Source organism: Astyanax mexicanus, chromosome 19, assembly GCF_023375975.1.
Source record: "Astyanax mexicanus isolate ESR-SI-001 chromosome 19, AstMex3_surface, whole genome shotgun sequence".
Classification (NCBI taxonomy): Eukaryota; Metazoa; Chordata; class Actinopteri; order Characiformes; family Acestrorhamphidae; genus Astyanax; species Astyanax mexicanus.
In genome coordinates, this window is record NC_064426.1 from 855,906 (window position 1) to 879,596 (window position 23,691).

Consider the following 23,691-nt stretch of genomic DNA (forward strand, 5'->3'; position numbering starts at 1 on the left):
AAATATGAGTAAAATTTACTTTAAAAAAAAGGTTCACAACTTTTTAAAGCATTTGCTTTTTTAAATAAATTTCATTTCAGATAAATTTAAGTAACTTCAACTCAGTTTCAAGACTTAAATGTTACACAGAGTAAATAAGTGAACTGAACTTCAGTCAATCCTTTCTTTTAGTAAACTTTACTTCATTTATTTTTACTGAATCAATCCTTTCTTTTATTAAACTTTACTTCATTTATTTTACTGAATCAATCCTTTCTTTTAGTAAACTTTACTTCATTTATTTTTACTGAATCAATCCTTTCTTTTAGTAAACTTTACTTCATTTATTTTTACTGAATCAATCCTTTCTTTTAGTAAACTTTACTTCATTTATTTTTACTGAATCAATCCTTTCTTTTAGTAAACTTTACTTCATTTATTTTTAATGAATCAATCCTTTCTTTTATTAAACTTTACTTCATTTATTTTGGCTGAATCAATCCTTTCTTTTAGTAAACTTTACTTCATTTATTTTTACTGAATCAATCCTTTCTTTTAGTAAACTTTACTTCATTTATTTTGGCTGAATCAATCCTTTCTTTTAGTAAACTTTACTTCATTTATTTTTAATGAATCAATCCTTTCTTTTAGTAAACTTTACTTCATTTATTTTTAATGAATCAATCCTTTCTTTTATTAAACTTTACTTCATTTATTTTTACTGAATCAATCCTTTCTTTTATTAAACTTTACTTCATTTATTTTTAATGAATCAATCCTTTCTTTTAGTAAACTTTACTTCATTTCTGCACACAATATTACCTAATTACAATTACTTAATTTATACAATATTGAACATGATATATTATAGTTCCTGAAATTTAAATATTTTTAGTTAAAACACACAATATTTACATAATCTCAAAACATTTTGTAAACAGATGAACTCTCACTGTCTCAACACGTGCATGGCATGTTTAGTATACTAAAAAGGATGTATTATATGCTGTCCATGTGTTGAAAAATATTTACATTATAATATATTATGTATCATAAGTTATTTGAGTAATATTGTATAAATTAAATAACTGTAATTAGGTAATATTTTTAGAGAAATTAAGTAAAGGATTGACTGAAGTTCAGTTCACTTATTTACTCTGTGTAACATTTAAGTCTTGAAACCGAATTGAAGTTACTTAAATTTATCTGAAATTAAATTTACTTGATACCACATTAAAATGAGACTACATTTATAAATGGTTTATAAATGGTTTACAATTAGTTTATAATAAATGGTCACTAATTAGGTTGTCAATCTTTTATAAAATATAGCCTTATTTTAAAGTGGTACCATTTACTTAAAAAAAGTAAATTTTACTCATCATGTTTTTTTCTCATCAGAGCACTACGGCAAGTCTGAAAGAGGAGAAGCGGTAGAGCGGCGGGCGGATGAATATCTGTGCTGATGGAGTGTGATGCGCCAGTTTAAGCCGAAAACAAAGAAGAGAGTGCAGAGACCGCTGTCTCCATATAGAACAGGAGCTCCGGACGACTTCAAAAGACGCTACTCAACACGCTGTCACATATATGATCATTAACAGTGAGGGGGACAGTGGGATCCACTCTGCAGGACTCGGGACTCGGGAGGTCCTCTAGAGCTTTCGTTATAATCCCTCTTATACCTTTTAAAGCTGCGTCGCTTCATCTAGTGTCCCTCTGAACAACTGCGGGTAATTAGATTAGCCTGTGATTGTCTGTGTTAATTGTCTGAATCGGGCTCCAGTATGAAGGAATGAATGAAAGAACGACAGAAACAGAAACACAGAGCGATGAGGGAAGGAAAATAGGTTATTCTTTGGCCCCTGCTGTCATCGATCAGCGCTCACAATCTGGATTTCCCATCAGCCACCTGGGCTGGGGCTCCGCTATTCCCCTTTGCTAGCCAATTAAAGCTATGGTAGGGCTGTGAACTGGAGGGGGGGGGGGGGGGGGGGCTGAGACGGGGGCCTACGAATTCAACACTGACCGCTTGTCTGACTCCCACTAAAGAGTTTAAGAGTTTTATAGCCCAGACTGAGTGTGTGTGTGTGTGTATATATATGTGTGTGTGTGTGTGTGTGTGTGGTGCAATTAAAACACAACAGGATGCTGAAAGCATACGGAAATCCAGTTAAATAAAACTACACTGTTTAAACTCTGTTTTATATAAAATTGGAGATTTCTAAACAAAACTCAACTATTTTGAGTTAGCTGAACTGAATTTGTGAGCACATATACTGTACTATTCAAACTGAGATTGAACTTTGAGTTGAACCAACTTATAATAACTGAGTTTAGTCTGTTTTCTCATTAAAAGCTTCTTTTCTATTGGCTTCTGTCACAATCTATTTGCATACTGGGCGTGTCCAACAGTTTCTGACTAACCAGACACTCACCATCAGTGTGTAGTGATTCCCCCCCTGGGCTCCCTTACAAATAAATCATCTTCCCCTTTAGTTGTAATACAGTAACTTGATGTTTTAATTTATGCTAACTCAAGTTTTCATTCCCCTTTTCTTATGTAAAAAAAAGAGCAAACCGGCTGCTTTAAAAAACGTTGAGTAAACTCAACTTATCTGGTCTTACAGTATAACATAAATAAAAGTAAAAAAAAAAAGTTAAATCAACTTCCACTTTAGTTGTAATAACTTGATGTTTTAAGTTATGCTAACTTAAGTTTTTATTACCCATTATTTATCTTTTTTAAGGCAACTGGTTTCCTCAATTATTTAAGTAAATTCAATTTATCCGGGCTTACAGTGGTACTGGAGGTATGGAGGGAAAAATTTAAAAAGAAAAAGGAAAAAGAAAGAAGGTATGAGCTGGAATAAGGAGGGTGGAGGGGGAGGTGGGGGTAGATGGGGGGGTGTACAGGCTCAAGCAGGAAATCCCAGCTTCCTGAAACAGGATTGAACTCAGCGCACTCACACAGCGACAAGCCGTCAGGCAAATTACACCACGCCGGCCTAATTACCATCACTTTACACTGATGCACGTTTAAAGCACTTCTGTTTCTGTGTATCTGGATGGACTTCCCTGAAGGAACGTTCTTCAGAGCGGGTGGAGCTACTGCATGAACTTCTACTCTACGAAAGACTTCATGAGACTGACTGGACTTCACACGTCTCCTAAAAGACTTGCTAAAAAGGGATGGTAACACTTTATTGGATGGTCCATTTGATGGCCTTGTTGATGCCCAACTTACATTCAACTAACATTCAACTGAATGTCCATTAAATGTAACCTTACCCTACGTTAAATATAAATGATTCAAAATACAACAAAATACAACATCCCTACACCCAACCCTAACTCAACCCTAATTAACCTAAACCATAAAACTGTACTACTTTAAAATAAGACGTTTCTTTAATTTTACCAAATTAAAAACCTCTGAAATATACTCAAGAGGAAGATGGATGGAGGAGAACACGATGCCAAGATGCATTAAAAAAACTGAAAGCTCTGTGTCTTTTTTATTATTTTATTTCTTTACTCAACTTCAACCTTCCAAAATGTAAGCATTTACCCCCTTCATGTGGAACCTTTACTGGACCAAGCAGGGTCCATCTCCTTGAATTGCTTCCAATATGTTTGTTTTGTGGCTCATTTCTGGCTGGGTTAGAGTTAAAACACCTAGACTTTGGGTCTTTTTTTGTACAAAACTTTGGATATTCCAAGTCTACGACTAAACTCTTCTGTAGGTCTCTCAGGATCAGAGACAATACAAGCCTTAATTGATCTTTAGATGCAGGACCAGAGAGAAGAAGCAGCTAAATGCCAGTTTTAACGTACTTTTTCCAAATGACTTCTAAAGCTTCACGAGTTGTAATCCCGTCTCAAGCTTTTTTTTTTTTACTAGCTTTCTTCCTTTCTGTCTTTCTTTCTTCCTTCCTTCCCAGAGTCCCAGTGGAGCGGGTCATGAAGGAGAGATGGATGTGGGGAAACAGCATTTCCATTCCCACCACACGGCGAGCACATGTTCGGCACTAAAACGGCGGAGATTGTTAGGATGTCTAAAACTTGGCTCTCTGGTGGACTGTCTCAGAGCTTGGCTCGTGCTGTCTTTGTCACACATATGGATTTACTGGAAGAAGCTCCAGATATTTCGGAGTGTGTCCTCCTTGTTAGCCAAGACCATCTGTCCTGGCTGAGGAGAGATAAATCCATCTCCGCTCATCCGCACCAACCTGAGAAACATTAACGTCCGAGCAGATCCGCCTTCGCCAATCTGAGAGCGTCTAAGTGCTCTCATCAATCTTTTTTTGGAAATACGCTTCATGAGCTCCACCTACATCACTGTTCCACTGTACAGGCGTAAAACTGCAGGCTGGAGCTCATCTGTTGTTGATTGTCAAGATGATGTCCACCCTTTTTCATCATTGGTCAGTGTCAGACCACAGGACAGCTAATGATCGGATATGATTTGGGTGGTGGATTTTAAAAAGTCATGTATATTCAGAGAGCAACAAGGTTGAGATCAAACCCCTGCAAGATTTACCTGAACTGGCTTGTAAATTTGCTTAAACTATGCTTTAATTGCATTACTGTATATTTCTGCACACGTAATCACTTTGAATTTCCCAAAAATCGACAGTGAGCCTTATAATCTCCAGCACTAAGGCTAGGTGCAGCAGTGTTAGCTGCCAACTGCAGCTCTAGCTCTCTCGCCATTCAGATGAGAGTTTTTTGGGCTGTTGTCTGCGTGTTTGCCGTGTTAAAACAAGCTATGTGGGGTGATTGATGTGGGTTCAGCTTATGGTAGGAACGAAATGCGAAAAGAACCAAAAGTTCAGAGAGCAGAAGCTTGAAGACCTCGGACTGCCATGTATGTGATTGGTCCAAAGCAATGAGAAGAAGCCAATCCTTTATAATTCATTTGTATAAAGTTGAGAAAACTGTTGCATTGTCACTTTCTAGTGTGAACACAGGGTAAAGATGTGCAGGGTTGCCTCCTCTGATACAGGTAAAGTCAGACTTTACCTCTTTTCTAGCTTCCGCCAATCAATGCAGCATTGCTAGGCTTCACTATGAATCGATCTCATGTTCCTCTGGAGAGTCAGTTGTCAGTATCTTAGTCTGGGAGTCACTCTGAACGCCTTAACCCTAAAACTCTAAAGGATTCAAGAGCTTAAAATGTAAAGATACATCTAAAAAAAATCCTAACTCAACATGGACATTCCAAATTGATGAGGGCAAAAGGGAAGGTCCACGAGAAGAGTCATGCAACTTCGATTTTACCCTGACTTCTTTTTCTTCCTGTGTTTGATGAAGAAAGAGTAAGGTTTGGTTTGTGAGGTAAGATAAATGTAAGATAAACGTCCTGCAGCCTCATCGGGACTCTGCATCTGACAGGACACAATTCAGCGCTGGACGTTTCGCTACGAAACCGGCTAAAACATGAGCTTCACACTTTTATGCATCTCAGTTGACACCATCACATTAGAGAGGTAGGAATGAGGGAGAAAAGGAAACGATGGACCATCTCTAGCCTGAATGCTAATCGCTAGTCCTGCTCAGTTCATGAAGAGAGAGAAAGAGAGAGAGAGAGAGAGAATGCAATGAATAGAGAGAGTAAAGAGGTGAACATCAGAGCAGTGAAAGGGATTTTATTATAGAAGATCTTTTTCCTCTTTAAAATCGTTTTCCCTCTCAAACACCTTGCCAGATCATCAGCTCGGCTCACAGACTCGCGGCTTCCTCTCCATCCGTTCCTCCCTGCATGATTAAATCTAACGTAGCTCTGAGACGACACCAGGAGCAGCCTGAGCTCCAGCTTCAGCTCCACAACCCTGGTGAGAATTAACCTCCAGCCCTTCAGCACTGTTTCAGTCTGATCCCATTCCAACCGCAATGAGACTGCAGCATTCGCTCACCTACACACAAACACATCCGCACCACTTCTAACAGGCCTTCTGTTAATGCCATTAACAATAATCAATCAACACCAGCTCATTCGTCATCCAGCCAGACCCATCCGTTAGTGAGCTGCTGGTTGGTTTAGCCTGGATTTGACTTATGTTCGACTTTCTCCTCGCGGCTAAAAGCGATCCTAGCGATAATTTATCAGGCGGAATATCGCTTCAATCTCCGGACGCTCTGCCAGAGTATATATAGCGGGAATATTCTGAGGAGGCAGCGAGTATTCCGGAGTATTCCGCGGGGATCCCCTTACCTCGTCCGCATCGGTGGCTGTTAGCTGCATTATCCTGAAGCCGTCGCCGACGTTCTCCTGCACCGTCACGTCCAGGATATCGGTGGGAAAAATCGGAGGGTTGTCATTAATATCCTGAAGAGTGATCTCCACCTGAAAGACAGAAAAGAAGGAAAGAAAGTTTAATACGTTGACATAAAAAGGTTTTGTCTGCAAATGTAGAGACAGCAGTCTTGCTTGCTTGTTCTCACTTTCTCTGGTTTCACTTTACACTTTACAATTCCTCACCCTGTTTAAACTCCGCTAATGTCCGCTAAAGCTGCTAAACCCATATCTGCACTCAACTTCCAAATCCATCCACGTCCCCACGCCATCTACAAATCCACCAGTGAGCTAATAATGTCACTTTTTCAATGGTCCTTGTCAACTTATAAGACTTATTTTAGAAAATGCAATATCAGTAATCCATAATATTCAGTTGATTGCTTTCAGGTGGTGCAGTGTAGAGATAAGAACAACACTATATACTCTACATCATGGGCAAGACTCCTAATTCTACATTCTCCTACTGGAGTACCGTGATTAAGACATACGTTACTCTGGATAAGACTTTAGCCAAACGCCGTAAAGATGTCCTACCAGGTGGCAATTTCCATCTACCAGATACCAATTCATCAATTATGAGAAAAATGCATACACCTGCTAAAATATACAAACACCAGTTGGTTTCAGGTAGGGGAACAATAGCCTCAATACCACAGTTGTGTGGCCATGTGGTCTTTCATTGTCTCCTCTGAAACTACCTTGTGGACAATTTATAAGTTATGCACCATCATTGTAGACCAAAAGATCACCTCCAAATCCACCCGCTATCTTTTCATGGATGGTTAATCATTTGGATGGTCAATCTCAGATCATAACTACCAATTGACTGCAGTTGGGATAACATCATTCATTACAAGTATGAGTAAGGTTTGATTTCCTGATTTTCAGGTAAGATCACCACCCAAGAAAAGTCATTGTGCAAGACTCCTAACTCTACATTCACCTGTGTATCATCAATGTAACATGATTGAAATAAAAGCAAATTCCTTTACAAAAGAGCATTAATCAAATGCCATAAATGTTCATTTGCACCTGGTAAACCAAGCACATCTTTACTGGGTCATTAATATGTTTATTAAGATGTTGTGTAGGTCCGTTATAGCAGGGTGTAGAGATAACATGATCTACTGTACACATGTGGCTTCAGGTAGGTTTACTCAGTGCTTACCTGAGTTTAGCACATGAGTTTTGAATTTCTCTGCTGTGAAAAACCTCCCTGTGGACAATTCTCAAATTCTCAACTTCTGTTTATGAGGACCTTCAGAATTCACCACCACCGTGCACGGTACCATCACCACCACCAAATCCACAGCACCTCCAATAAAACCCACAGCAGCAATACGTGAGGTCGTTCTCATGGACGTGGGTTTCTGGACGGTTTAATGAGTCATTCTATAGCTGGGGGGCATTTACCCCCCTCAGACTGGATGATGACCCTCCTCTGAGTAGCATGAGCCATTTATTGGGCCGTATTGGGCTTAAACTGCACCAGTTTAAACTCTTTCAGAATGTGTCATCACTGTATATCAAATCCAAATCTGCTAATGGCTAATTTTTATATATAAATCACTTTTTGTCTTCTCAGACTTTAAACGTTTGGTTTCTAGGCACCATCATAAAGCCTGTGACGGTTTTAATTGTTTTTTTTTTTTAATGAGTTTATCTTATCTTATCTTATTCTTATTTTTCATTTTGAGTCCTGTGTTCTTAATTAATTATTATTTATTTTACCATTTACTATTATTATCTTTTCCTTCATTTTATATTTGATAAATTCTTAATTTTTTTATGGTCTTTTAAGAATTTCCTATTTTTCTTCTTTATACATACATATTTTATTCATCTATATTAAATGTTGATTTTATAAAAAAAAAAATGTGTAATTCTTTTATTTATCTTTTTTCACTACTTTGTTCCTTATTATTTCTTATTGCTTATTAAATGTTTTCAATCTCTTTTATACTGTAAATGTTCTGTGTGATTGTAAATGAGGGTCACCCTCAATGTATTCCTGATTGAAAATAAAGACTGATTAATTGATTGATTGGTTTATTGAGAATATTGGACCATAAAAAAAATCTTCTATCCATAAAAAGCAAGAGCATTTAAACTCTCGTGGACTTAGGGTTTTCCAGCTGAGCCCTCCATGACCTGTCCCAGCATCCTCAGCTCACAGCAGGAGAATGGACAAACGTAGTCTCTCCAAGTGTGTTTTGTTGATGTTTTACTGCTGTTTTTGTTTATTTGCTGAGATCATCCCTAAGCAACCTAGTAGAGGCCAGAATAACAAACCCATCAATCCTATAAAACCAGTCTACTTAAGGTTCTACAACTTCTACAACAGCAAAAATCTGATTTTATAGAGAAAGAACACCTTCTAGGTTTCTGACAAGTTCTAGAGCCAATCTATCTACTTCTACAGTCCCACTCTGTCCAACTTCCACAAACTCCTTCTACTTCTGTAGCCAGTTGATCAGATTTTTCAATTAGTATTGTGTTTTTTGGACTATAACGTGCATTTAAAATCCTTCAATTGTCCAAAAATCAACAGTTGCCTTATAATCCGGTGCTTCTTATGTATGAATTCTATCAGTCAGGTATTAAGGAGCAGTAAAGACACTCCACTGAAGTACAGAGTTATACAGGAGTTTAAGCACTGCTGGAGCATTATTAGCATTAGCCGCTAACCCCACTAAGCGCTAGTGATAGCGCTACTGATTTTATTGCTGCGCCCAGCATTAGTGAAAATCTGTAAATCTAGGCTTACTGTAATTAAGCCATAAATGTTTTTTTTTAATAAATACAGTGTTTTGTTTACTTAGCTTAGCTTAGGTTTACAGGTCCTGCTGAATTTAGAAGGAAAACATGGCGACACCCCTGTTCCTTACTAGTGTCGCATAATGTGCCTTATAATCTGGTGCACTTTATAGTGCGAAAAATACGGTAAACCTTCTAGAAAATGTCCAATAGTGTTTGTAGAGCTCTAAAGTAGCTATTCCTCAGTTCCAAGTCCAAGTGCATTAGTTTATGTTGCGCTTCCATTGTGTGTATTTACACCAGTCTCCACACGAGGACATGTGCATGCAGAACCGCAACCGTCATCCTAAACCTAATCCCGTAACTATCTGCTAGAACAAATACGCTCCCAGCTGCCAGTAAACAGTGTCCAACTGGAACCGAAACAGGCACTGGCTTTGCATTTGCTGTTTATTGCTTCAATAAATATGTAAGAAAGCATGTTTAAAAATTCCACGCATCCTTAGTCTCCATTAATGGAGCTTGTGATTAACCATAATTCCACTCGAGACAGAAACAAAGCGAGAGGACGGAGACGAAAGAGAGCGTGACGCATACGTTCCTCTCCCCCCGAATCTCAAACTCAAACCCCCGTGAACCCTCCGAATCCTCGTCCTCATTAGCCGCGTGATAAACGCTGTCGTGGCGGAGGGCGGTAGCATCGGCGGACTCTCTCTCTCTCTCTCTGGCTGTAAATTCAGGTCTAAATCACGCCTGAACAGCAGCTTGGCCTGATGTAATCCCTCGCAGGCTGGTGTTTGATTGAAGAGGACAGTGTAATGCGGGATGTCTCCTTCCAGCCGCTGGCTTCCTTTCCCTTCTAATCCAGACGCATCTGAACACATCGTTCTCTGAACGCTAGATAAACTGAGAAAAGCCACAGCGGCTGCAGTTCAATAATTTCACCCAGCTGAAGCTCCAGAACGCTAATGCCTGCCCAGACAATATAGAGTTTAACGTCTAAAGGTGGGGGGAGGACACGAGGTATGTGACTTCTGACCTCTGTTTAGGGTCCATCACTCTGTTCATCAGAGTTGCTGGACTTCTGACAACTTCTAGAGTGAGTCTTTTTAGGTTTCTGTCACTTCTAGAACATTTAATTCTGACTTTATAAAGGTTTGATACTTTCTGAAGCAAGATCACAATATCTTTAAGACCTTTGACCTTTGTTTAGGGTTCTAAAATTCTTGACAACTTTTAAAACCTGTTCATAAGACTTCCTGAATGTCTAGCAACTTCTAGAGCCAGTCTATTTAGGTTCTATTAGGTTCTCTTAAATTTGTTTCCAGAGTTGTATATGTAAAACAGAAGGCTTTTGGGTTCCCACAGCAGATTAACTCAGCTCATCTCAGAGACCAGAGACCCGACAACATCAACAAACACTGAATATTCTACTGAACGACACTAAAATCCCCTTGAAGTGCAAATAATACGGCCGTTCTTCTGCTCATGAGGGTAATTAACAGAGAGAGACGCAGTAACGAGAAATAATTACAGCCCGCGATTTCAGCATTCACTACCCACAATCCCCTGGGAGGCTATTCAGAAAGGGTATAATAAAGGGCATTAGGATCAATAAATGGTATGAGCCAAAATGTATATCACGGTATTTTGCAAGAATCAGACAGTTCACTGTAAATCTAAATATTTTTTAATTATTTATAGTGTTTTCTTTTTGCATGACTCAGCTTTTATATAGGTTTGTGACTTACTTTACTGTTAAGAGTACATATAATATCAAACATTAAGGCCTTAAATAAAGGTTTTGATTAGTAAAGGGTTTAATTTGTCCCACAAAATTACAAATTTACACAATATCAGAAAAGCAGCTTAAAAATATAAACAATACACCTTAAAATGAGTTGCACCAACAATTTTAACACTTTAACACGGCTTTCTTTACAAAACTAAATATTTTAAATAATTCACAAACAATATAAACAGACATAAAATGCTTAAAATGTAAGAATTCAAAAGAGATGTTTCTCAAATGCTCTATTGCAAAAGGTATATAAATATCAATTATATTAAACAATATATTATTATTTTTATTGAAGCTATTAGAGACATTAACGTATTAAAGGAGCTGTTTATTAGTTTATCACAATTCCTTTCATTCTCCAGATAACAAATACATTAAGTTCAATGGTGAATTAATATTTTTCTTAAAGCTACAGTATTAATATATATTTAAAAGGGCTACAGTTACTCATATGGCAAGAAGCAGCAGAAGAAGCTTTTTGTAAAGCAGAAGGTAGTTTGTAAAGGTAGGTTGTAGGACCAAATGAACGTAATGTTGGACTGTCAATGAAAACAAACACACACACACACACACACACACACACACACACACACACACAGGCAGTGTTTACAGTAGTGTGTGTGATGATCAGGTGAAATACATCACTTTACTCTCGGCTCAGATTGGGTTTCTCCACTACCTGCTCTTCCACAACTCCACCAGCCAACCGGTGTGTATTATTCAACACAACTATTAATGATTCACACCAGGAATACACACACACACACACACACTCACTCACCACAAATACACACACACACACACTTTCACACACACACATTAACCAACTCAAATACACACAGTAAGCTTTCTGTAAAATGTACTGTAAAAGAATCCTAACAATCGTGTGATACACTGCAAATACACTCAATAAAACCACAAAACACACACACTCACACACTTACACACACACACACACACTAAGAACATGTTTTTATGATGTTGTGAGTCAGAGAAGCTCAGATCCAAACAGCTATAACTATCTGCTCCGCGCTGGTCCCCATTTAATATGACTAATATTTGACCCCATCACACACACACACACACACACACACACACACACACATTCAGATTACTCTCTTATGTGTTTGGTCTGATGTGAAAGTCCAGGCAGTCGTGTAAGTGTGTGTGTGTGTGTGTGTGTGTGTGTGTGTGTGTTATGAATGAATGGAACTGAATTTATCTTTCCAGGCTCCGCCCACAAATGCATATTCGTCCCATAATATCATATTCATTAGTATTAATCCCTAATTAATATTGAATTCTAATGAGAGACTGTTGTGATGTTAATTAAGAGGTTTTGCATAATGAATTTAAAGTATAATGATAATCTTCAGAGATAGTCTATCTATCTATCTATCTATCTATCTATCTATCTATCTATCTATCTATCTATCTATCTATCTATCTATCTATCTATGTATTTATCTATCTATCTATCTATCTATCTATCTATCTATCTATCTATCTATCTATCTATCTATCTATCTATCTGCTCATCATTCTATCTTTCCGTGGATCTGTCTGTCTGCTATAGCAGTGATAAAGCTTCTCTTTCTCCTCTTTCTTACCATAAGGATTGTTTAATATGTATGTGTGTGTGTGTGTGTGTGTGTGTGTGTGTGTGTGTGTGTGTGTGTGTGTGTATGGTGTGTGTGTGTGTGTGTGTGTGTGTGTGTGTGTGTTAAATCTTGGAAGGTTTCCATTCCCCCCTGTGAAGCTCATTTCCACCATGGGAAACACACACACACACACACATACACACACACACACACACACACACTCCTACAGCCTCCTAAATCTGCTATAAAACAGAAAGACAGAGAGAGATGATCTTTGTGAATGTATACTTTGTGTGTGTGTGTGTGTGTATAGTGTGTGTGTGTGTGTATAGTGTGTGTGTGTGTGTGTGTATAGTGTGTGTGTGTGTGTGGGGGGGGGGGGTGTAAGGAAATGGTTTACAGTGAGTGCAGCACTAAATCATCATCATGTGCAGCAGCTCCATTCATTCTGCTGCAGAACCAGACACAGTCCGACCCGTACTGACCCCACCATCCGCTCTAGCCATCACACTCATCCCCACCGAGAGAGAGAGAGAGAGAGAGAGAGAGAGACAGAGAGAGAGAGAGAGAGAGAGAGAGATGAGTGTCTGAGTGGCCCTACTGTCTAAGTGCTGGTGTTGGAGATGCCACAGCCATCCATCAGTATCTGGGGGTCTATAACTGCACAACTGTCCTCTACCTGTTCTCTATCTCTACCTGTCCTCTACCTCTACCTGTCCTCTACCTCTATCTGTCATCTACCTCTACTTGTCCTCTACCTCTGCCTGTTCTCTACCTCTACCTGTCCTCTACCTCTATCTGTCATCTACCTCTACCTGTCCTCTACCTCTACCTGTCCTCTACCTCTATCTGTCATCTACCTCTACTTGTCCTCTACCTCTGCCTGTTCTCTACCTCTACCTGTCCTCTACCTCTACCTGTCCTCTACCTCTACCTGTCCTCTACCTGTCCTCTACCTGTTCTCTACCTCTACCTGTCCTCTACCTGTCCTCTACCTGTCCTCTACCTGTCCTCTACCTGTTCTCTACCTCTACCTGTCCTCTACCTGTCCTCTACCTGTCCTCTACCTGTTCTCTACCTCTACCTGTTCTCTACCTCTACCTGTCCTCTACCTCTACCTCTACCAGTGCAAAGCTCTTCACCTGTAGGTTTATACAATGTTCAGATATGTTTTTTTGTACTATTTGGGGATTTTTTACATTAAAAAAATATAAAAACTCTCTCATATGGTCAACTCAAAGCATTTCACCCCTTTCGGATACATGTTGATCCCAGGCACTCAAGCTTATATGTTGATCTGTACAGAACATCTGTCCATCCGTCCATCCATCTGCCATCCTGAAAACTGATCCATCCCTCGATACTACACTATCCAAGAGTCCAAAAGTTCCAAAGTTTATATATGTTTGAGTAAAATGAACTTTGCTGTTTTATTCTATAAACTACAGACAACATTTCTCCCAAATTCCAAATAAAAATATTGTAACTAAAGAGCATTTATTTACAGAAAATGAGAAATGTCTGAAATAACAAAAAAGATGCAGAGCTTTCAGACCTCAAATAATGCAAAGAAAACAAGTTCATATTCATAAAGTTTTAAGAGTTCAGAAATAATCAATATTTGGTGGAATAATCCTGGTTGGTTTTTAATCACAGTTTTTTTTTCATGCATCTTGGCATCATGTTCTCCTCCACCAGTCTTACACACTGCTTTTGGATAACTTTATGCTGCTTTACTCCTGGTGTAAAAATTCAAGCAGTTCAGTTTGGTGGTTTGATGGTTTGTGATCATCCATCTTCCTCTTGATTATATTCCAGAGGTTTTTAATTTGGTAAAATCAAAGAAACTCATCATTTTTAAGTGCTCTGTTAATTTTTTCCCCTATAAAGAGGTATAAATCCTCAGTTTTGATCAAACTGTGGATCAGTCGAAGAACTGTGTTCTCTGGAATGATGATGGCGCTCCATACAATATTTTAAGACTCAGCGATGAGTTTGGGATGAGTTGGAGCTCAATCAATTATTTTCTGTAGAGATTACTCACTAGTTACTCCAACAAAAGCAGGATAAACTCTTTTTTGTGAGCTGTAAAGAGGATCTAACCTCTACCTGACCTCCACGTTCCTCTCTGAGCTGATAACATCTCTCCCGCTGCCAGTTCTCTCCTCTTACAGCCAAACTCCACCCATTTCATTACGTTTCGGAGGCTGTTAGTTTAATGGCCTGGCCGGGCGAGCGTACAGCACCTCCATCCGGGGTGAGTAACGCTCCACAGCAGTTAGCAGGATTTGGCGGAGGCGTCTAATGAGGTGTGATGTTGTGTTATTTATTTAATTTAGTTATTTCAACAGATTCATAACGGCTCTGTTTCTGTGCTTAAAAAAACATCATCTCCTCATACAGCACTGATTACCTGCCCTACTATTAAAATTACACTGATGATCTCATAGAGTTCACCTTTACATCGTTAAAGTTCATTATTAAGTTAGCTTCACATGTAAAAATACTATAGAAGATTTCATTGACCTCATTTACTATGATGGTTGTGTTTTTAACTAATAACAATTAGGTTCCATTAACAATTTGGTACCACCTTAAAATAAGACTACCTTTATTAAGTGTTTATGAATGGTTTATAAAGGAGAGTATTAATGGTTATTAATTAGGCTGCAAATACTTTTAAACAGATTAAGAAGCAGTTAATAAATAAAAAACAACATGGATAGAAATGACAACACCGAGTTATCAATGGTTTTAAGGCATTTACAACCTAATCAGTAATAATGAATAATCTACTTTATAAACCATTTATAAACCCTTCATAAGGGTACTCTTATTTTAAAGTGGTACTTTCATTTTATTTGATTTAAAACTTTCAGTAGAAAAAAATATTGAATCATTTGATTTTTCATAAAATAATTATAATAATTATAATAATGTAACAAAACAAGTAATGTAAAATGAATACAATGTAATGTAAGGTATACAATGTATTGTACTTATAGGATTTTTGTTACTTTGTATTTTGATACACATGTACAGTATGTATGTATTTATATAAATGAGCTTTGTTCTGATTGGTTGATTTGTGTAAGTGGGAGGAACGATATGTGGATATAATACAGTAAAAGCAAACTTTTCGGTTCTAATGATGGACAGAAGTGTAGGTGTATATATAAGTGTGTGTGTGTGTGTGTGTGTGTGTGTGTGTGTGTGTGTGTGTGTAAATGATTAAAAGTCTAAACAGGTCTCACACTGCTGGCAAAGTGAGTGACCCCCCCAAAAAACGCCCCCACCCCGCCTCATCCCGCCCCCTGCAGAGAGCCTGAATACAAAAACCCAAAACAGCCCAAATACAGAGAGAGAGAGAGAGAGAGAGAGAGAGAGAGAGAGAGGGAGAGAGAGAGAGAGAGAGAGAGGGGGAGAATGCAAGTGAGTGAGTGATTGGTTAAGTGAGTGTGTGTGTGTGTGTGTGTGAATGAAATCACAGCAGTTGGTACATAATCACTAATTTTGGTGCGCAGCGGTTTCTGGAAGCCCCCCGACAGTTAGAGTGTCACAACACACAAACACACACACACACACACACACACACACACACAATTACACACAAACACACACACACACACACACACACACACAATTACACACAAACACACACACACACACACACACACACAATTACACACAAACACACACACACACACACACACACACAATTACACACAAACACACACACACACACACACACACACAATTACACACAAACACACACACACACACACACAATTACACACACACACAAACACACACACAAACACACACACACACACACAATTACACACACACACACACAAACACACACACACACACACACACACAATTACACACAAACACACACACACACACACACAATTACACACACACACAAACACACACACAAACACACACACACACACAATTACACACACACACACACACAAACACACACACACACACACACACACAATTACACACAAACACACACACACACAAACACACACACACACACACACACACACACAATTACACACAAACACACACACACACACACACACACACACACACAATTACACACAAACACACACACACACACACACACACACAATTACACACAAACACACACACACACACACACAATTACACACACACACAAACACACACACAAACACACACACACACACACAATTACACACACACACACACACAAACACACACACACACACACACACACACAAACACACACACACACACACACACACACAAACACACACACACACACACACACACACACAATTACACACACACAGCCCAGCAGTGTTTTTACACACAGTCAGTTAGTTCAGTTGGCCACAGGGACATCAAGGTCTCAGAGGTTGTGGGTTTGATGCCCATATTTTCTAAGCTGCTGTTGTCAGACCATTTACGGTCATTAAAGTTAAATTTTTGGACTATTTTTACTTTTTTAAACGTTAACCTTAACCTCATCAGAACCAGTAAAAGCGTATGTTCTTAAACAGTTACAACCTTTAGGAAAAACAGCCAGTTTAGTTCACTAGCATCTTCATATCTTCCACTTCTTTCTGGCCTAGTTGGCAGTGTAAAACATAAAGTTATCCAAAAGCAGTGTGTAAGACTGGTGGAGGAGAACATGATGCCAAGATGCATGATAAAAAAAACTGTGATTAAAAACCAGGGTTATTCCACCAAATATTGATTATTTCTGAACTCTTAAAACTTTATGAATATGAACTTGTTTTCTAAACACTCTGCATCTTCATTTTCTGTAAATAAATGCTCTAAATGAGAATATTTTTATTTGTAATTTGGGAGAAATGTTGTCTGTAGTTTATAAAATAAAACAACAATGTTCATTTTACTCAAACATAAACCTATAAATAGCAAAATCAGAGAAACTGATTCAGAAACTGAGTTGTTCAGCAGTTGTGTACTCCTTTTTTGTGGGGGAGTGGGATATGGATGGGGGCATGGGGTTTGTGCTTTGGACCTTTCTATAGTTTCCTCAGCCAACCAACAGCCACCCTGTTTATATCATCCTGGAATCACCACTAATGGTGACATGATGTTTTTGCCATATCACCCGCCCTTCAGGACCGAGCCAGAAGAATGCGTACGCCATGCTGCAGTTTATATTGAAACTTCATCGAGCAAAAAAAGAAATGGATTTCAGCTTGGATGAGTTAGACTTCGCTTCAACTCATAAAACTCCACTTGGTAATCCCTGATCCAGAGAATCACCCCTTTCTCTCTCTCTCTATCATCCTCTTTCCCTCCCTCCCTCTCTCTCTCTTTCTCCATCTGTATGTGTCGTTTGCAGAGGAGCACGAAGTGTCTGGCAGGCCGCGAGCCGAGAGGAGGCCAGTCTCAGCGAGGAGAAACTCTAATGTGTTTAACATCAGGCGGCATAAAGCAAACTCCTGCCAAAGAGACCCGTTCCCCTTACTGAGGCCATTCATGGAGAAGAGACAGAAAAAAACAGAGAGAGAGAAGAGGAAGAAGAAGGGAGGGAGATATAGGAAGACAAAATTGTGAGAGACAGACGGGGGAAGTGACTGGAAACATATGAAGAGAAGGAGGAGAAATAGTAAAGAAAACTGTAAAGAGATTTAAAGATTTAGAGCCATTCTAACCTTCTATAGGCTTAATTATTTCCTGGAGCGTTCCTTAACCCAAAAGGCATCACGTGTACTGCAAACAAACCGAAACTCAAACTCTTAACTGGTACCTACTTGAAATAAGTGAAATTCTGGATCCTACAGCCTATAGAACTGTGTAAAACTTTTAAACTTAAAAACCTGCAGTGAGACCAAAGCCCGATTGGAAGCCATGATTATTTCTAAAAAAAAAAAAAATAATGTATTGGTTCATAAAGCACATTGCCTAAAACTACACTGCTGGTTCTATGTCTCTACTTAAAGGTTCTAGTTTAAAACGTGATCTGCTGAGCTATATATTGACAAATATTTATGGATGTTTGATTATCAAATGTTTTTTTGGGAGAAAACAGTATGTTAGATTGCTTCAAAAAGCACAAGTACTGTATCTGGGTGCAGGTCATAAGATTTTGTATTATTTTGTACTTTGTGATGTGTGGTAGAAGAAGCGTGTAATTAAAGCAATTGTGGAGAGAATAATAATAAAAATAATCACAGTTGTTTCATGCATCTTGGCATCATGTTCTCCTCCACCAGTCTTACACACTGCTTTTGGATAACTTTATGCTGCTTTACTCCTGGTGTAAAAATTCAAGCAGTTCAGTTTGGTGGTTTGATGGTTTGTGATCATCCATCTTCCTCTTGATTATATTCCAGAGGTTTTTAATTTGGTAAAATCAAAGCAACTCATCATTTTTAAATAGGCTTGAGGCTTCACCACACAATGATTTACCTAAATGTACCTAAACAGAACTTAACACAGTCTCTAGCATGATGACAGCATCTGGTGCTGTTTGCATCTCCAACTGTGCGCCTTTATGACCACTTAAAGACGTGTCATCAGGAGACTCATCCATTTTCATTATGAGAAGATTTCCATGCTTCACTCTTTGGCAGAGAAAACGCCATATTCTCAAACCCGCCGTTCACATCTGACAAACTCTGGCAGGATTAACACCTCCACCACTTACACTCACAGAAATAACACGATTAACACTGGCACAGCCACCACTGGCATGAGTATCACAGCTCCTGATGGCACAAGCAACGCACTGGTTGGTGCCTTTAACACGATTAGCACATGCATGACTAACACTAACACAAAACTGCTGGATCAGGAACCCTGGAACCTGGAACAGCCAACACTGGCACAAGTAACACTGGAACCCCTCACACTGGCACAATTAACACTGGTACGTTACGGCTTTGGAATGTTTCACACTAAAAAACTAGCACTGAAAGATCTAACCCTGGAAGAATTACACTGAGTGACCTAATATTGGAGTGAGATACGCAGGAAGGTCTAAAACCTGATGGCTTAGAAGTGGAAAATCTAAATATATAAAAAGATTTATACTTGATGGATTAAAATTAGGAAGTTCTACCATTGGAACATCCTCATGGATTTACACTTAAAGGGGTTTGAACTGGGAGAACACATTGGCTAGATTAGCACTGGAAAAGTCTAACATGAGAAAAATGTTCACTTGTTGGATTAACTTCGGAAGGCCTAAAAGAGGAAAGATTGGCATTTGATTGAAAGATCTAACTCTGGAAAGACTTCCATTTGATGGCCTAACTAATAGGGAAAAGACCAGGTCAACCAAAATAAAAACTTTTATCTGAAGAAGCAACATTGCAAGATCCAAAGCTGGTGGATTAACTTTTAAAAGTTCTGATAGAGAAACAACTTAAATTTGATGAAGGAAGACTAAGAGGTCTATCTCTGGAAAGATGTCCATTTGATGGCTTATCCTAATTGGAAGGTCTAATAGGGAATAGTCTTGCACTTCTTGGAAAACTGGAAGGTCTAACAGAATAAAGACTTTGCAAGATCTACAGCAAGTGGGTTAACTGGAAGTTCTATTAGAGGAACAACTTAAATTTGATGGAGTAAAACTTAGAAAGACTAACAATTGATGGATTAACACTGGAAGATCTAAAGAAAGACTTGAGTTTGACGGATTAACACTGGATTATCAAAAAGAGGAAAGACTTCCACTTGATAGATTAACTTTGGAAGGTTTAATAGAGGAAGGACTTGGAGTAACCATGAAGGATCAGACACTGGAAAGACTTTCATTGGATGTGGAAACTGTGGAACTTACTTTAGAGCGTACTCTTGATAAATTGACAATGGAAGTTCTTCACAGGTTGAGAGTGGAAGGTCTGAAAGCTGGTTATGGTGTTCCATCTATTAGCTGTGTTATAATGCACTTGAGTTTAAAACTGAAAAATTTAATAGACTAAAAAGACCCAGACTGGATGTTCTACCACCAGAAGTTAAGATTCTGGCAGGTTGATTAACTCTGAAAGGTCTTAAACATGAAGAGCTACCATTGCAAGCTCAACCTAAGATGATTCATTACTGTAAAACACTACATTTAAAGCTCTAACACTAAATTTGTCTACACTTTAGATGGCGGCCATAAAATCCAAATGACTTCCCCTGTGAAATGTTTTGCTTGAGCAGACTGCAAGACATTCCTCTGCCACTAGTTAATTCTAGCCTACATAATCCGCCAGTCCTCGGAGTGTGTGCATGCATGTGTATATGTGTGAGTTTGTGGACCACGCCTCTATGTTCTCAAGGGTTCTTTTCCCACAATTTGAAGCGCTGGACTGGTGATATAGGAGCACAGAATAAGGGACGGTTTGGGTTTGCTGTCAGAGCATCCACGAGCTGAGAGAAATACAACCTCCTCCGTGGACGGATCACAGGGTTAAGCTTGCTCACATATAAACTACAAATAGCAGGATGATCCTGCAGCTCAAAACGCTGGTTACTCAAAGACGTGTTTAGTTTTGGTGGAAAAATAGGAGTTGAGAAGTTTCTCTTTGCCTTCAATGGCTAAAAAAATGGCAATATGAATCATACCTTCATGTGCATGAATTAAACCTCAGCAGTTGGTATACAGTATTATCAGTAATTCTGGTGTGCAGCCCCCTCAGCGGTCAAAGTGTATTTAAGAGTGAAATGAAGCAATTTAGCATGAAGACTTTTTGAGATTAGGATCTTAGTGTCTTTAACAACAAACTTCCCTTTTAAAAAGTAGGTACACTCAGAGTATTCACAGTTAGAAGTATTTATTTGCAGAAAATGAGAAATGGCTGAAATAAGAAAAAAAGATGCTTTCAGAACTCAAATAATGCAAAAAAATAGTTCATATTCATAAAGTTTTTGCAGTTTTTTTAGTTTGGTAAAATCTAAGAAACTTATCATTTTAGATGCTCTCTTCTTTTTTTCAAGAGCTGTAAATATAGTATTAGTTTTTTGTTTCTGTGGTATATAGTGCGATATTTTAAATTACAGGAATTTTCATGGATTTTCTTGACTTTTGTGACAAGCACTGAAATTGGCATATCTCTATTGTTATTGGTTTCTTTGCTACCAAGATTGGAACAAAGCATTATACGGTTGGTTTCCTAGAATGAGATTAAGCCTAGTCGTAGATTTGGTGAATCTCCAATCTCAACATGCTGTGTATTAATCCAAGACTAGTCTTAATTACATGTATATACATGTATATATCTACCTCATGTAGATATAAATCCTGTTAAATGAGTAAAATCCTAATCGTAATTTGATATTACATCGTTGATGTCCACTTTGCGGCTTACTGCGATATCGATGCTGAAATTATACTACTGCATGATTTATCTTTGGTTGAAGAAAAGCTGGTTGGAACTTTCTTTCTGTGGTAAAAGTGAGACGTTTCGCTTTCAACGAAGCAGACCGTCTAAAAGCGAAGACATCAAATACCGTAGCTCTTTATAGTCAGCGCAATATGAGTCACGTTGGGTTTACATGCCATTTCTCTGTCTTTCTGTCTCAGGCTGGGGATGGTGTTCCCTCTCTCAGACTGGGTGTAGTGTTCTCGTTTCCTCTCTCTCTCTCTCTCTCTCTCTCTCTCTCTCTTTCTCGATCCCTCGCTCTCAGACTGGGTGTAGTCTTGAGTGTACGCTTCAGTAGAACTCAATGGCAGAAGAGCAGTTAGTCTGAATGGCGAGAGCACCGCAGAATGTGAATGATCACCCCCTCGTAAAGCCGAGACCCATCCCACAGAGGGCAGAAACGCCACCAAGAAACCATCCCTTCTTCTCCTCCCGTTCCCAGACTTGTCCTTTCTCCATCTCTCTCTCTTTCCTGCCCCCTCGCCCCCCCGCCGTATCCGACACAATCCCCCGGCCGGGGTATGTATCTGGGGTGGGTTCAGAGGTCGGAAGGTGGTGATTTATCCTGCTGAGAGGTGATGGTCTGGAAGCTCGGAGAAACCCCGGGGTCGCGACCCCAGCTTAGCACGTCCCGCTCGTTTGTTAGTAAAGCTGTAATGCGTCCCTGACATCCCGTTCTCCGTGTCACTCTCTCTCTCTCCTCCTCTTTAGAGATGGAGGGAGGAGGATGGAGGGATAATGACTTCGTTGTTCAGAGCTGCTTTTGTGCCGAGAGCTCTGCTCTCATTGTCTGCACCGGCGACTCGGTCCTGATAAACCCTTACAGGACCAGTGATGCTGAAAGGAAACAGTACAAAACCCATCAGATCAGAGTGGAGCTCGCCATACAGCTTTGTTACCTCAGTGATATAATGACTAACCTCGGTAAAAGAAGCCCAGCAGTGAGTAAGATGAGCTGAGGAGAACTTAAAGGATCTCAGGTCCACAAGTACCGAGGTCTCTTTAGAACTGCAAGCTTATGTGAAGCTTCTTAAGAACATTTAGCATCAATCAGTAGAGGAGATCAGAAGAAGTTTATTGGACTCTATTCTTCTTTTGTTATGATCTAAACTATAGCTACAAAATAACAGAGGAACACTGGAACACCATTGTAATAGCAGTCCAGAACAGGAACCAACTTACTGTAAACATATGAAACAAAATAAAACTATCACATTTATTGTACTTCACTTATATAATGACCCAACGAGTAAACTAAAAAGTACCCAATTTATAAGCACAATATCCTAGGTCCACAAGTTCTCAGGTCTCTAAGGTCTCTTTATAACTGCAATGCGTTTTCTTTAAACATTTATCATCAATCAGTGGAGAAAATGAAGTTTATTGGACTCTAATCTTCTTTTGTTTCAAATAAGAAACTATAGCTTTACAATAAAGGTATAACACTTTCTATAAATGTCATGTTTAATATACAAACTGCTTGAATTTTTGCACCAGGAGTAAAGCAGCATAAAGTTATCCAAAAGCAGTGTGTAAGACTGGTGGAGGAGAACATGATGACAAGATGCATTAAAAAAACTGTGATTAAAAACCAGGATTATTCCACCAAATATTGATTATTTCTGAACTCTTAAAACTTTATGAATATGAACTTGTTTTCTTTGTATTATTTGAGGTCTGAAAGTTCTGCATCTTTTTTCTCATTTCAGCCATTTCTCATTTTCTGCAAATAAATGCTCTAAATGACAATATTTTACTACAATAATGTTCATTTTACTTTAACATAAACCTACAAATAGCCAAATCAGAGAAACTGATTTTTCCAGAGCTGTAGATTCTTTAAAGCAGGACATTTAGCATTAATTC

The 23,691-nt window shown here is 38.7% G+C and overlaps 1 protein-coding gene across 1 annotated transcript in view; it reads right to left on the reverse strand.

The window, feature by feature from the left end:
- Positions 1–23,691, reverse strand: part of LOC103037566 (protocadherin Fat 4) — a 118,520-nt gene that overhangs the window by 54,299 nt on the left and 40,530 nt on the right. Inside the window, exon 2 of the mRNA XM_022676656.2 lies at positions 6,194–6,325. Within this exon, the coding sequence (XP_022532377.2) occupies positions 6,194–6,325 (132 nt within the window). The remainder of the gene's footprint in view (positions 1–6,193; positions 6,326–23,691) is intronic.